Genomic DNA, 15,000 nt, shown 5'->3' on the forward strand with positions numbered 1-15,000 from the left:
CTCGGCATTCCCTTCTACAGGAACCTGCCGGTGATGGGGCTGGAGCAGGAGGAGAGGGCGTCCCTCCTGGGCTCTCAACAGTACGTGTTCCAGTCGTCCGGCTCCGACACCTACTCCGGGGACTTCTTCGATGAGGTGAGTGACGACTGTGAGGACGTCGGGGGCAGGGGCGTTGCCTTCAGGTGTCTTGGGGAAACGCCTCGGTCCTTTCTGCCTCTCCTTGTTTCTTCTGTGACGCTTTTAGTCACGTGTCGCGTCTGCTGTGCTAACGGCGGCGCGAAGAAAGGGTTGTTAGTGGTGCGGTGATTTATGTTGAATACTTGTGAATGCTTTATAACTGTAGTATGTAGACAATTGCAATACCCACTGGTTGGAATGATGATATATATATAAGGGCATGTTAATATATTATGCCTTAATGCTATATAGAGTTATAGATAGTGACATTTGAGCAAGAACAATCTTGACAAGGGAATTATTCAAGGCAACATTAATTATTCTCTGTGACAATTAGGTACCACCTTTCAACTGAAATTTCCAGTATAAGGATTGAACAACAACTTGCTCTCTAGAATTCGGTCGCACCCATGCCGGTTCCTGTATTATCCATCGCGTAGTTAAGCCATACTATAAAATATCCCGAAATATCTCCCATTTTCTGTTATCAAACTGATTAACTCTCTCAAAAAGTCCCCCTCGATTCGCTGACGCCCCCTTCTTCCACGCCGTCAGGAGGAGGCCGGGGACTCTTCGGGCCTCGTGAAGCAGTCGGGCCTCGGCTACGGCACCTGGAGGGCCCCCGACGAAGGCATCACACTCACGTGGCGGGACCTGAGCGTGTACGTGCCGCAAAAGAGGAGCTGGTTCCGAAGCGACGCGGGACATCGACCCTTCAAGCGAGTGCTCAACAATGGTGAGTGGGAATGAGGGAGCCAGTGCGTTGATGGGGTTGTGGGAATGAGGAAGTCGGTTTGTGTTGTAGGGATGAAGAAGGAGTAAATTTGTGTTTGGGTTGTAGGAATAAGGGAGTCGGTTTAAGTTTGGGTTGTAGGATAAGGGAGCCAGAACGTGGTTGTGTTGTAGAAATGAGGGAGTCGGTTTATGTTTGGGTTGTAGGATAAGGGAGCCAGAGCGTGGTTGGGTTGTAGGATGAGGATGTGATGAGGGAGGGGGCTGAGGCGCTCATGGCTAAGGAATTGTAGTTAGAGTTTATAAGACACCTTGATGGCAAGTGAAACTTTGTGCTCAGAACACCTACAGATCCTTGAGGATAATATTTCACGCCTCTATATGTGCAATTTCCGATTTAATATTCCTCAAGTATTTTCTTCAAACTTTGTTTTCCTATCCAGTTAAAATCTTAGGCGTGTGAAAAAACATTATTTTTCTTATCTACCCAAAAGTTATCCGCCTCTAAAAGCTAAATAAAAGACTATTAGTAAGGTGACTTGGACAGTCGTACCCCAGGCATACCAGTGGTAGCTCTTTAAACGCCAGGGGGTATGGTACCCTGCTAGGAAACGTCACTTTGGGGTATTCTCGGTATCCGGAAAATACCAGGTAGACGACAGGTTTAATTAGTGTCCCTCTGGGTCGATGGGTTGTGTGCCTTATAGATACCTAATTGAGGCTTAATGAGGGGACAAATTGTTTATTTTAGAGTTATTTTCTCTGGCTTCTTTATACGTTTATTTGTGATTTATTTTGTATTTTTTTTAGTCATTATGAAACAATGTCCAAGGTATAGAGTCCTTATAATATTCAAAAGGGAAACTAGTCATCTGCTGAAGACTTATTCCGAGCTCTATACCAAAGAGGAGTTGTTAGCTGAGGTGTTTTCTTTCTTTCTCGTGTTGTGTTCTCTTTCTCTCTCTATTGCTGTGTTCTCTCTATCTCTTGTTGTCTTCCCTTTCTCTTTTCTCTTTATCTTGTTGTGTTGTCTCTCTCTCCTGATGTGTTCTCTTTCTCACTCCTGTTGTGTTCTCTCTCTCATGTTCTCTTTTTCTTGTGTTCTCTTTCTCTCTCCTGTTGTGTTCTCTTTCTCTCTCCTGTTGTGTTCTCGTTCTCTCTCCTGTTGTGTTCTCTTTCTCTCTCCTGTTGTGTTCTCGTTCTCTCTCCTGTTGTGTTCTCTTTCTCTCTCCTGTTGTGTTCTCTTTCTCTCTCCTGTTGTGTTCTCTTTCTCTCTCCTGTTGTGTTCTCTCTCTCTCTCATGTTCTCTTTTTTCTTGTGTTCTTTTTTCTCTCTCTTCTGCGATTTTCCTCTCGTCTTCACACCACCACTAAGTGAAAGCCTAGATGTTTGTTTATCCAGTTAACTTAAAATTAAGTTCGTATTTACAATTTTTTTCAGTGTCTGGAGCCGTACGACCTGGCAGTCTCGTGGCTCTTATGGGCTCTAGGTGAGTCAGAATTTCCGTTTTTATTTCAGGTTTCCGTAAGGGTCATTTTTCTGTGCGCTGGTTTCCTCTAGGTGAGTCAGAATTTCCGATCTTATTTCTGGTTTGCGTAAGGGTCATTTTTGTGTGCGCTGGTTTCCTCTAGGTGAGTCAGAATTTCCGTTTTTATTTCTGGTTTCCGTAAGGGTCATTTTTCTGTGCGCTGTTTCAGGCGGTCGCTGGTTTCCTCTAGGTGAGTCCGAATTTCCGATCTTATTTCTGGTTTCCGTAAGGGTCATTTTTCTGTGCGCTGGTTTCCTCTAGGTGAGTCCGAATTTCCGTTTTTATTTCTGGTTTCCGTAAGGGTCATTTTTCTGTGCGCGCGCTGATTTCAGGCGGTTGCCGGTTTCCTCTAGGTGAGTCAGAATATCCGATTTTATTTCTGGTTTCCGTAAGGGTCATTTTTCTGCGCGCGCTGATTTCAGGCGGTTGCTGGTTTCCTAATTTCTGGAACGTCTTTTCAAACTTCATTCTTTCCTGGTAATGTAAGTCGATCAGTCTAGAATTAGATGTAATGGTAAAAAAATGAGTCAGGTCGGATTTTGTGGCTGTCCCAGGTCACCTGACCTTGCTGTGCCCGTCTCGCGTTGGTCTTGGTCTGCGCTGTGTGTGTGTGTGTGGTGGGGGGGGGAGTGTGTGTGTGTGTGGGGGGGGGGGGGAGTGTGTGGGGGGGGGGAGTGTGTGTGTGTGGGGGGGGGGGAGTGTGTGTGGTGGGGGGAAGTGTGTGTGGGTGGGTGTGTGTGTGTGTCGGTGTGTATCTGTGTCTGTGTGTGTCTGTCTGTATATTTATAGATTTATTACTTCGATAGGCATGATACGAATAAGAAAAACGAAAAAAAGTAAGAGTAAACCTTACTATTTACTTGAATTACCTCGTGTTACTCACTAACGCCCAGTTCCTTACCTTCAAAACAAACAGTCCGCTGCCAAATGATGATAAAATAAGAAAAAATAATATTCGTAGACTTGTGATAAAAGAAAAAAAAAAGGTTCGCGCCATTTTACATTCATCATCCCTCTCACAGTTTCGGATTTCGTTTACACATCACATGTTCGGTGACTTTGACCTACGGATAATCTGACCAAGTATAGCATTTTCTGGAGCCTATGACACGCGAAGGAGATCTTGCAGAAAGGCTTCTCGTGCGAGTCGACAGAGGCTATTTTCAAGGGATGTAGGCGACAGGGACCATCCGTATAAAAGGTGTTGCATTTTCTTGCCCCCAAGCACACCGCCATGAATGTCTGTTAAGGCTATTTTGGCTGTGTCGATTGTTCATTGGTTGCTTGGTGATTTTAGAGCGTGAAGTATGTTGATAGATATAGGTTTACTCTGATAGATGTTAGTGATATTGTTGTCTATCTGTATTGCTCACCGACACTCTGTCTGTCTGTCTGTCTGTCTGTCTGTTTCTCTCTGTCTGTCTGTTTCTCTCTGTCAGTCTCTCTTTCTCCCTCTTTCTCTCTTTCTCTCTTTCTCTCTTTCTCGCTCTTTGTCTCTTTCTCTCTTTGTCTCTTTCTCTCTCTCTTCTCTCTCTCTCTTTCTCTCTCTCTCTCTCTCTCTCTCTCTCTCTCTCTCTCTCTCTCTCTCTCTCTCTCTCTCTCTCTCTCTCTCTCTCTCTCTCTCTCTCTCTCTCTCTCTCTCTCTCTCCCTCCCTCCCTCCCTCCCTCCCTCCCTCCCTCCCTCCCTCTCTCTCTCTCTCTCTCTCTCTCTCTCTCTCTCTCTCTCTCTCTCTCTCTCTCCCTCCCCCCCTCTCCCCCTCCTCTCTCTCCCTCCCTTCCTCCCTCCCTCCCTCCTTCTTTCCCACCTCATTCCCTCCTTCCTTCCCTCCTTCCCTCTCTCCCTCCCTCTCATACCTCTCTCTCTCCCACACATACAAAGAGAGAGAGAGAGAGAGAGAGCGGCAAGCAGCGAGACAGACAAACTAGACAGACACAAGAGCCAGAAGATGTCTTACTGAAACCCTGGCTGTTGTGGAGGAACCTGAGTAATCCTTCTCGCTGAAGCTTTCCTCTCCTTCTTGTCCTGTTTCTTGTCCTCTCCGTTCTTTCTCGTTTTGTGTTTTTATCCTTTTTTCTTCCTTTTTTCTTCCTACTACTTTATATTTTTTTTTGTCCTTTTCCTCCCCTCCTTCTCCTTCTTCCTCTTCTTTTCCCCCTTCTTATCCTTCTTTCACCTCTCCTTATTATTATCCTCCTTCTCTTCCTTATTATTATCCTCCTCCTTCTCCTTCTTCTCCTTCTCCTTCTCCTTCTCCTTCTTCTCCTTCTCCTTCTCCTTCTCCTTCTCCTTCTCCTTCTCCTTCTCCTTCTCCTTCTCCTTCTCCTTCTCCTTCTCCTTCTCCTTCTCCTTCTCCTTCTCCTTCTCCTTCTCCTTCTCCTCCTCCTCCTCCTCCTTCACCTTCTCCTCCTCCTCCTCCTCCATTTACTCCTCCTCCTCCTCCTCCTCCTCCTCTTTTTCCTTTTCCTTTTCCTCTTCCTCTTTCTCTTTCTCTTCCTCCTCCTCCTCCTCTTTTTCCTCCTCCTCCTTTTCCTTCTTCCTCCTCCTCTTTTTCCTCCTCCTCCTTTTCCTCCTCCTCCTTTTCCTCCTCCTCCTTTTCCTCCTCCTCTTCTTCCTCCTCCTCCTCTTCCTCCTCCTCCTCCTCCTCCTCCTTTTCCTCCTCCTCCTTTTCCTCCTCCTCTTCTTCCTCCTCCTCTTTTTCCTCCTCCTCCTCCTCTTCCTTTTCAGTTTTATAAGGAAAATCGGAGAGAATTCACCCGGAATAAAAAAAGAGTAGATACAAAAGTTGGAGAAAGAAGGAATGAGAGAGAGAGAGCGAGAGCGAGAGAGAGAGCGAGAAATGTGTTTGAGGAGGAGGAAGAAATAAGGTAAACAGAAGGAAGCAATAACGAAGTTGGAAGAAGACGTTGATAAATAGATAGGTAGATAGGTAGGTAGGTAGGTAGATAGATAGATAAATAAATAGATAGACAGATAAATTGATAGATGGATAGATGGATATATAGATGGACAGATAGATGGACAGATAGATAGATAGATAGATAGATAGATAGATGAGGTAAACAGCAAGGAGGACCAACGAATAAGTTTAAGAAGGCGCTGATATATAGCTAGATAGACAGACAGATAGATATAGTTGTTATTATGCAGAATTAGAAATAGACTTATGGAAGAAAAATGCCACTTATTAGTTAGTTGAAAGAACATTTAATAAAAATTCTTGAAAAGCCGTCAGAAGTAGAGGAAGTGGACAGCAGTAAATTTCAAATAAGAATGAGAAGAAAACGAGCGAGAAGGAGAGAAAAAACGGAAACATACAATAAAGAATTGGACAAGAGAAAGAGAAAGAGAAAATAAATGGCATTTTTTTCTTCATCTCTAAGTTTCATATTCAGTAAAAAAAATCTTACATTAATATTTGTTATTTTTTGCAATATATTCGTTTCTCTCCAAGTTCACTCCTTTTTGTTATTTCTTCTTCTTCTTCTTCTTCTCCTACTTCTTCTTTTTCTCCTCCTTCTCCTTTCGCTTCTTTTCCTCCTTCTCATTCTTGTTCCTCCTCTCATTATAATCCTCCTCCTCCACTTTCCCTTTCTCCTTCTCCTTTTCATGTCCATGTTTTCGTCCTCGGTTCTTCTGGTTATTCCATTTTTCTTCCCTCCTTTCTGGCTCATCTTGGTCACGTGACTCATCTACGGCTTGTCTTGTATCTCGTCAACCTCTCACCTCCCCCCCCCCACCTCCACCTTTCCCCCTTCCTTGGCTTCTTCTCTTCTCCTTCTCTCTCTCTCTCTTCTCCTCTTTCACTCTTCGTTTATTCCGCTCCTCGCCGTTTTTATCCTTCGCTTCTTATCTGTTCTCCCTCTCCCTCTTGCTCTTCGTTCCTCTCCATTCCTCTCCCTTTCTCCCAATTTTCCCCTCTCCCCCACCCCTCTTCCTCCAACTTTCCTTTAATTCCAACTTTCATCCTTTTCATCCTTCTCTCCCCTTCCCTTCCTCCCTCTACCTCCATCCTCCCCCCCCTTTCTTATACTTTCTACTCTCTCTCCCTTCCTCCCACTCCCCCCCTCCTCCTATTTCCCCCCACTCTCCCTGTCCCCCTTTTCTCCTACTTTCCTCCCTCTCTCCCCTTTATCCTACTTTCCTCCTTCACCCCCTTCCTCCAATTTTTCCCCACTCTCCTCCCTCTCCCCCTCTCCCCCTCTCCCCCTCTCCCCCCTCTCCCCCTCTCCCCCCTCTCTCCCTCTTCCCCTCTCCCCCTCTCCCCCTCTCCCCCTTATCCTTACCGCCCCTGTAACCTGACCTCCTCCTCCCTTAACCAAGTCAGCTGACCAAGTCCCCCTCACCTGATAGGGAGGAGAGGGGGACAGGGAAGGAGAAGAGAGAGGGGGAGAAGGAGAGGGAGGGGAGAGAGTGAGAGAGAGGGAGAGATAGAGTGAGAGAGAGGGAGAGATAGAGTGAGAGGAGAGAGAGAAGGGGGGAGAGAGAGGGAGGAGAGGGGGAGAGAGAAGAGAAGGGGGAGAGAGAGGAGAAGGAGAGAAAGAGAGAGGGAGAGAGAGAGGAGAGAAAGAGGAGAGAGAGAAGAGAAGGAGAGAGAGGAGAAGGAGAGAGAAGAGAAGGGAGAGAGAGGGAGAGAGAGAGGAAGGGGGAGAGACACCCTACAGCTACCGACGGTCGCTCTCAGAGACGTATTCGAGAGTCGCTTCATATTCCGTGTTGGTCGCAAGTATGAGGTTTTGTATCTGGGTTGGATGAGATACCTTACTCGTAGGGAGAGAGGTGTAGGTAGATGAGGTGGATCGTGGAGGGAGAGGTTGGTGTTTATGCGTTTGGGTAGGTGTGGATGGATGGATGGAGAGAGAGGTGGATGGATAGATGGGTGGATGGATGGAGAGATGGATGGATGGATGGATAGGTGGATGGAGAGATGGGTAGATGGAAGGATACAGGTATATGGATAGCCAGATAGATGGATAGACAGATAGGTGGATAGACAGATAGATGGATAGACAGATAGGTGGATAGACAGATAGGTGGATAGACAGATAAGTAGAGAGATAGATATGAATATGCTTATGCATAGAAATAGACGTACGATACACTCACGTATATTTTAACACACAAAAAACACACACACGCACCCTCACACTTATATTCACTCCCTATAACACTCTCTACCTGTCTATCTACTCGTCTGTCTATCATGATAACAAGCTATTGGCCGTATTTTGTATGTCGGTCTACCATAATTTTTGCGTTAATTTCGTCTTAATAATCTTTTTATTGCAAGTTTTCTTACCTGGTCCTTTTCCACTATTTTATTTAGTGATGTCAAACATTTCCTTTTTAAATCCTTTTTTTCATCTATGTATTTCCATTTTCTTTTCCTTTCCAATTTTCCTTCTCATTCGCTCATTCTTTTATTCCCCCTCTTTCAATTCCATCACTTTTACCAGTTTTCGATCTCATTCCTCTTCCTATGTCTTCTTTTTTCCTCTTCTTCCTCTTGCAATTTCCTCTTCCTCTCCCTTTTTCGTCCAATATTCTCCTTAGTCTATCCTTTCTTCCCATTTCTTCCTCTACCCTCCCTTTCTCTCTCTCCTCCCTCTCCCTCCCTCTTTCTCCCCCTCCCTCCCTCTTTCTCCCCCTCCCTTCCTCTTTCTTCCTCTTCCCATCCCTTCCTCTCTCTTCCTCTCCCTCCCTCTTTCTTCCCATCCCTTCCTCTCTCTCCCCCCTTCGCCTCTCTTCCTCTTTCTTCCCCTCCCTTCCTTTTTCTCCCCCTCCCTCCCTCTTTCTTCCCCATCCCTCCCTCTCTCTTCCCCATCCCTCCCTCTTTCTTCCCCTTCCTTCCTCTTTCTTCCCCATCCCTCCCTCTTTCTTCCTCTTCCCCTCCCTTCCTCTTTCTTCCCCACCCCCCAGCCACTCACCTCCTTTACTCTTCCCCTTCCTTCCTCTTTCTTCCCCATCCCTCCCTCTCTCCTCCCCATCCTTGACCTTCCAACTCTTCCAGTGGCGCCGGGAAATCCACCCTGATGAACGCCTTGGCCCACCGCACCCCTGGGGGAGTCATCGTGGACGGGGAGATCCTCGTCAACAGCCGTCGTGCCAACCGTGCCATGGCGTCCCTGGCAGGATACGTGCACCAGGATGACCTCTTCGTCGGTTCGCTCACCGTCAAGGAGCATTTGATGTTTATGGTACGTTGGGGAGGGAGGGAGGGGGATGGGGGGAGGGAGGGTGGGAGGGTGGGAGAGGGTGAGGGTGAGGGGAATGGTGAGGGGAGGATGAGAGGGAGGGTGAGGGGGAGGGGGAGGGTGAGGGAGGGTGATAGGGTGAGGGAGGGGGAGGGTGAGAGGGAGAGGATGAGGGGGAGGGGGAGGGAGAGGGGGAGGATGAAAGGGAGGGAGAGGGTGAGAGGGAAAGAAAGGGTGAGGGAGGGGGAGGGGGAGGATTAGAGGGAAGGAAAGGGTGGGGGGGAGGGTGAGAGAGAAGGAAAGGGTGAGGGTGAGAGGGGGGGAAGGGAGAGGGAGGGGAAGGGTGAGGGAGAGTGTGAGAGCGACCTTATGGTATATAACCTACGGATTTTCTTTTGACCCTTTCCTCTCCTCTTCCCCCCCCCCAAAGGCCCGCCTCAGGATGGACCGACGCAGGACGCAGAAGCAGCGAATGGCGCGCGTGCTGGAGCTCATGAAGGAACTGGGTCTCCTGAAGGCGCAGAACACGCGGATCGGCACCCCGGGGCAGGACAAGTCGCTTTCGGGAGGAGAGAGGAAGCGCCTGGCGTTCGCGACGGAGGTGAGTGTGGGAGTGTGGGAGTGTGGGTGTGGGTGTGGGAGGGTGGGTGTGGGAGAGTGGGAGTGTGTGGGTGAGGGTGTGAGTGTAGGAGTGTGGGAGGGTGTGGGTGTGGGGAGGGTGAGGGGGTGGGGATGGAGTGTGGGAGTGGGTGTGGGTGAGGGTGTGGGTGTGGGGAGGGTGTGAGTGAGGGAGTGTGGGAGTGTGGATGGGGATGTGAGTGTGGGTGTGGGTGTGAGTGTGGCTGTGGGTTAGGGTAGGAGGAGGGTGTGAGTGTGGGAGGGTGTGAGTGTGGGGAGTGTGGGAGTGTGGGAGTGTGGGAGTGGGTGTGGGAGAGTGTGAGTGTGGGTGGGGGTGAGGGTGAGTGTAGGAGAGGAGAGTGAGGGTGAGGGTGTGAGTGTGAGTGTGGGAGTGAGTGTGGGAGTGTGTGAGTGTGAGTGTGTGTGTGTGTGTGTGTGTTTGTATGTGTGAGTGTGAGTGTGAGGGTGTAGGTGTGGGTGAGGGTGTGGATGCGGATGTGAGTGTGAGTGTGAGAGTGTGAGTGAGAGTGTGAGTGAGAGGGGAGTGTGTGGATGCGGGTGTGAATGAGTGTGAGAATGAGGGTGAGTGTATTCACGTGTTAATTGGCCTTTCTCTACCCGTCTGTTTATGTTTGTGCATCAAAAAAATGTCGTTTTTCTATTTACTTGTCAGATGATATCGGTAGCATTCCCTAGCTAGAAATAAACAAAGAGATCGTTATTATTTTTAAAAAGTCTTAAGCCATTACACCTATTTCTTTCTTTTCTGGAATGAGATTTACCAAAATTTTCCTCATGGCTTTTGCTTGTCGATCGCCCAACGTGACCTAATGGAGATATTTTAGATTAAGTGCACAGTAGACAGTGACTCGGACTTCTGGGGTATTGTCAGCTGATTTAGGCATGAGGTTTTAATTGTGTCTTGAGTCTTTCTTCCTTTTACTCTTTCTCCTTTTAGTTCGTTCTCTTTCTCTTTCTTATTTCTATTTCGGTCTCTCTTTCTATTTTTTCTGTCTCTCGTTCTTCTTTCTCTCTCTCGTTCTTTCTTTCCCTTTCTCATTCTTTTTTATCTCTCTTTCTCTCTCTCTCTCTCTCTCTCTCTCTCTCTCTCTCTCTCTCTCTCTCTCTCTCTCTCTCTCTCTCTCTCTCTCTCTCTCTCTCTCTCTCTCTCTCTCTCTCTCTCTCTTTCTCTCTTTCTCTCTTTCTCTCTTTCTCTCCCCTCCCCTCCTCCCTCCTCTCCCCCTCCCCTCCCTCACTCTTCCTTCTCTCCACTCTTCCTTCCGTCCCCCCCACCCCCGTTATAGATTATATCACCCTTCCTTAACCGCCCCTCCCCCCCTTCCCGCAGATTCTCACCGACCCGCCCCTGCTCTTCTGTGACGAACCAACGACCGGCCTCGATTCCTACAACGCTCGAAAACTCGTCAGGATGATGAAGGACATGGCAGCGAGGGGCAAGACCATCCTGTGCACCATCCACCAGCCTTCCTCTGAGGTCTTCGCCATGTTCGACAAGCTCCTCCTGCTGGCCGAGGGGCGTGTGGCGTACATGGGTTCCTCGTCGGGTGCTCTGGAGTTCCTGGACAGGTGGGTCTTGGAGTGAAAGGTGGCGAGGCTGGGGGGTGGGAGTGAAAGATGGCGAGGCTGGGGGTGGGTGGGGTGTTAACGGGGTTCTGTGGGGGTTTGTTGATGTCTGTGCGATGAGGGGGTGTATGGGGGAAGGGGAAGGTGTTGAATTTAGGTCGTTGTTGTGTCGTTTTGTGTTCTAGTGCTGTGGGGTTGTAACGGTATGTGTGGTGTAGGGACCGTGGGATGTTGTGGTGGTTGTGATACGTATCGTGTTTCGTGTGTGTAGGTGGTTGTGCGTGCGTGTGTACGTCCATTTAAATCCCCTCAGCGAAAGTGACTTGCAAATCCAAGACGCCCCACGCTTGAATAGATCTTAATCACTTAACACTTAACCCGCGACACACAGAGCCTCTACTTTCGTCTCCCATAACCTCCCTCCCTCTCTCTTTCTCTCTCCAGCCTCGGCCACAAATGTCCCTCGACCTTTAACCCGGCCGACTACTACATCCACACCCTGGCGGTCCTTCCCGGGCACGAACATCGATCTCGCGAGCGGATCAAGAGGATCTGCGACAACTTCGCCGTGTCCGCTTACTCCAAGGACATCGACATTACGATCCAGTACCAAGACAACATGTGCATCTCTCAGTCGGATTCTGGGGCGAGTGTGAGTGGCCCGCGGTTTGGCCTTCGTGTTTTTTTGATCTGGTTATTTTATATATTTTTCGATTTATTTGGTGATTTTATTCATTTTTCTGTTTCTCTTGTTATTTTATTCATTTTTCGGTTTCTCTTGTTATTTTATTCATTTTTCGGTTTCTCTTGTTATTTTATTCATTTTTCGGTTTCTCTGGTTATTTTATTCATTTTTCGGTTTATTTTATTTTATTAATCTTTCGGTTTCTCTTGTTATTTTATTCATTTTTTGGTTTATCTGGTTATTTTATTCATTTATCGGTTTCTCTGGTTATTTTATTCATTTTTCGGTTTATTATATTTTATTAATCTTTCGGTTTCTCTGGTTATTTTATTCATTTTTCGGTTTATTTTATTTTATTGATCTTTCGGTTTCTCTTGTTATTTTATTAATTTTTTGGTTTATCTGGTTATTTTATTCGTTTTGGGGGGTACAGGCCTTTCTGTATGTATATGTTTGGATATAAGATATTCATTTGTTTTAATTCCTATTCGGCCTTTTATTTTTCGCCCTCTTCCTCTTTTCGCTCCCGCTCCCGCTTTCCCTCTCTTTCTCCTATATATGTAGACACTGCTGATTTGTTATCTATAGCTTTTAACAAATTATTTCTTTTTCCTCTTTTTCGCTCCCGCTCCCGCATTCCCTCTCTCTTTCTCCTATATATGAAGACACTGCTGACTTGCTATCTATAGCTTTTAACAAATTATTTCCTTTCCCTCTTTTCGCTTCCGCTTCCGCTCCCGCATTCCCTCTCTCTTTCTCCTATATATGAAGACACTGCTGACTTGCTATCTATAGCTTTTAACAAATTATTTCCTTTCCCTCTTTCCGCTTCCACTCCCGCATTCCCTCTCTCTTTCTCCTATATATGAAGACACTGCTGGCTTGGTTTCTATAGCTTTTAACAAATTATTTCTTTTTCTTTTTCCTCTTTTTCGCTCCCGCTCCCGCATTCCCTCTCTCTTTCTCCTATATATGAAGACACTGCTGACTTGTTATCTATAGCTTTAAACAAATTATTTCTTTTTCTTTTTCCGCTTTTCGCTTCCGCTTCCGCATTCCCTCTCTCTTTCTCCTATATATGAAGACACTGCTGACTTGCTATCTATAGCTTTTAACAAATTATTTCCTTTTCCAGTCTCAAGAGGACCATTTCTTCAGGAGTATACCGTGAGTTAAATTTGTTTCATCAAATGCTAAAGTTCTGTGTGGGAGTCCAAGGGAGTTTTTGGGTTCGAGAATGGTTTTGTTCCATTGGGAAAGAAGGGAATGAAGGGAAATGATAGGGAAGAAAATTAGAAGATAAGAGGAGGAGGAGGAGGTGGAGAGGGAGGAGATGGAGGAGGTGGAGAATGAAAACGAGTATAAGAATAAGGGTGAGAAAAGTGGGGAATAAACTAATACAATAAGGAACTACAATAAGGAATTAATCCAATTCCAGTCGTAAAAAAATATTTCGCTTTCGTCCAAAAGGAGGATAAAATGAGTAAGGAATATTTTTCCTGAATATCTCATCTTCCTGCAAAAGATAAAAAAAGATATATAGAAACTGTATCATTATTCCTTATTGCCAATAACAACGACAATGAATAAAAAAAAACGAGGAAATGACATTTTTCTCTTTATTACTCACGTGTAGAAAAACAAAAAATATTCTTTAATAACGAGAAAATAAAATTTTCTTTGACGAGTAAATAACAGTCTTTCCTCTCCTTTCAACAAGTATTAACAAGTAAATACCATTTTTTCCTTGGTTTTATTGGCAAGTAAATACCAGTTTTCCTCGCTTTTATCGACTAGTAAATACCACTTTCCTTGCTTTTATTGACAAGTAAATACCACTTTCCTTGCTATTATTGACAAGTAAATACCACTTTCCTTGCTATTATTGACAAGTAAATACCACTTTCCTTGCTATTATTGACAAGTAAATACCACTTTCCTTGTTTTTATCGACAAGTAAATACCACTTTCCTTGTTTTTTTGACAAGTAAATACCACTTCTTCCTCTCCTTTATTGACGAGTAAATACCAGTTTTCCTCGCTTTTATCGACGAGTAAATAAGTCTTTTCTCTTTTATTTAGACTAAATCATTGCTCGTTCTCTCTTCAGACAAAAACCCAACTGGCTCGTTCAGTTCTGGTGGCTCACGTGGCGCTCCCTCGTCGACTCCTACAGGAACCCTGCCATTCACTCCATCAGGATCATGCAGAAAATTGTAAGTTTGAAGTTTTTTGTTTTTGGTATTATATTATTAGGATGAGGATGATGGTCGTCGTCATCGTCATCGTCATCGTCATCATCGTCAGTGTCATCATCGTCAGTCATCAGTCATCACCATCATCAGTCAACACCATCACCATCAATCATCATTAGTCACCATCACCATCAATAATCATCGTCAGTCATCACCAATCATCGTCATTCACCACCATCAATGCATTATCATCAGTCATCACCATCAATCACCACCACCACCACCTTCAGTCATCACCAATCCTCACCATCATCCATCCATCCCTCATCAACCATCACCATCCATCTTTCCATCTTTCCATCAACCATCATCACCATCACCATCCATCTATCCATCAACCATCATCACCATCACCATCCATCTGTCCATCAACCATCATCACCATCACCATCCATCATCACCATCATTAATACTGTAAGCTACTACTCTTAACACTGACGATGAAGATTACAAGATTACGTAAATGACTAATCTACATGCAAAAATTCTTACATTGGTCACATGCCTGCTCAATCGCTTTCATTTATCAATGCTATTTAAATCTGGATTATTTTCAAAAAGACGTGTTACATATGACATGATAAAAAGTCACATGAAAAGCTATCGTTTTTTTTTCCCCTTTTTTTTGACATGCACGTTTCGGTATTGCAGAGACAGGTCACGTATGTTTCTTATATAAAACATTAAAACCTCATCCTCTTTAAAGTCAGACAGCTAAGCTTAGGGAGGTGAGGTTTATTATTGGTCTTTCTGTAAGCTTGTATCTTGTTCTAATTCTTGTTGAATTTAGAGCGACACGTGAGAGGGCATCCAGTACTGTTATTATATTTAGATGATTGTTTTTTTTGGGAGGTTGTACTTTTTCGTCTGTGATTATATTTAGTTATTTGTGTTTCTCTGAGATCGTCATTATTGCCAAAAGCTGTTATATTTTATTTCTGTTATTGGTCTTATTACCATAATCGGTCGTCGTCATCCTTATCTCCATCATCATCAATCATCATCTCCATCATCATCAATCATCATCTCCATCATCATCAATCATCATCATCATCATCATCATCATTACCATCATCTCCGTCATCACTATCATCATCATCACCGTCACCATCTACGTCTCCATCACCATAACCGTCACACAATTCCCGTATACTTCATAAGTTCACGCTTGTGACCACAATAAAATCTTATAAATTATGAACATCAAACCTCATCTCCAACTTCTCTAC

The 15,000-nt window shown here is 45.4% G+C and overlaps 1 protein-coding gene across 4 annotated transcripts in view; it reads left to right on the forward strand.

The window, feature by feature from the left end:
• The window catches only part of LOC113818835 (protein scarlet), a 52,022-nt gene that overhangs the window by 30,979 nt on the left and 6,043 nt on the right, over positions 1-15,000 (forward strand). For 2 of the 4 annotated variants that reach the window (XM_070144346.1, XM_027371031.2), the window contains exons 2-10: positions 21-135; positions 733-913; positions 2,350-2,398; positions 8,446-8,632; positions 9,060-9,230; positions 10,596-10,834; positions 11,276-11,483; positions 12,652-12,683; positions 13,627-13,732. In XM_070144346.1, coding sequence (XP_070000447.1) covers positions 34-135; positions 733-913; positions 2,350-2,398; positions 8,446-8,632; positions 9,060-9,230; positions 10,596-10,834; positions 11,276-11,483; positions 12,652-12,683; positions 13,627-13,732 — 1,275 coding nt within the window. In that variant the 5' untranslated portion in view covers positions 21-33. Of the gene's footprint in view, positions 136-732; positions 914-2,349; positions 2,399-8,445; positions 8,633-9,059; positions 9,231-10,595; positions 10,835-11,275; positions 11,484-12,651; positions 12,684-13,626; positions 13,733-15,000 lie in introns of all 4 variants that reach the window. The other 2 variants (XM_070144345.1, XM_070144343.1) reach the window with 2 other exon arrangements.

Source organism: Penaeus vannamei, chromosome 32, assembly GCF_042767895.1.
Source record: "Penaeus vannamei isolate JL-2024 chromosome 32, ASM4276789v1, whole genome shotgun sequence".
Lineage (NCBI taxonomy): Eukaryota > Metazoa > Arthropoda > Malacostraca > Decapoda > Penaeidae > Penaeus > Penaeus vannamei.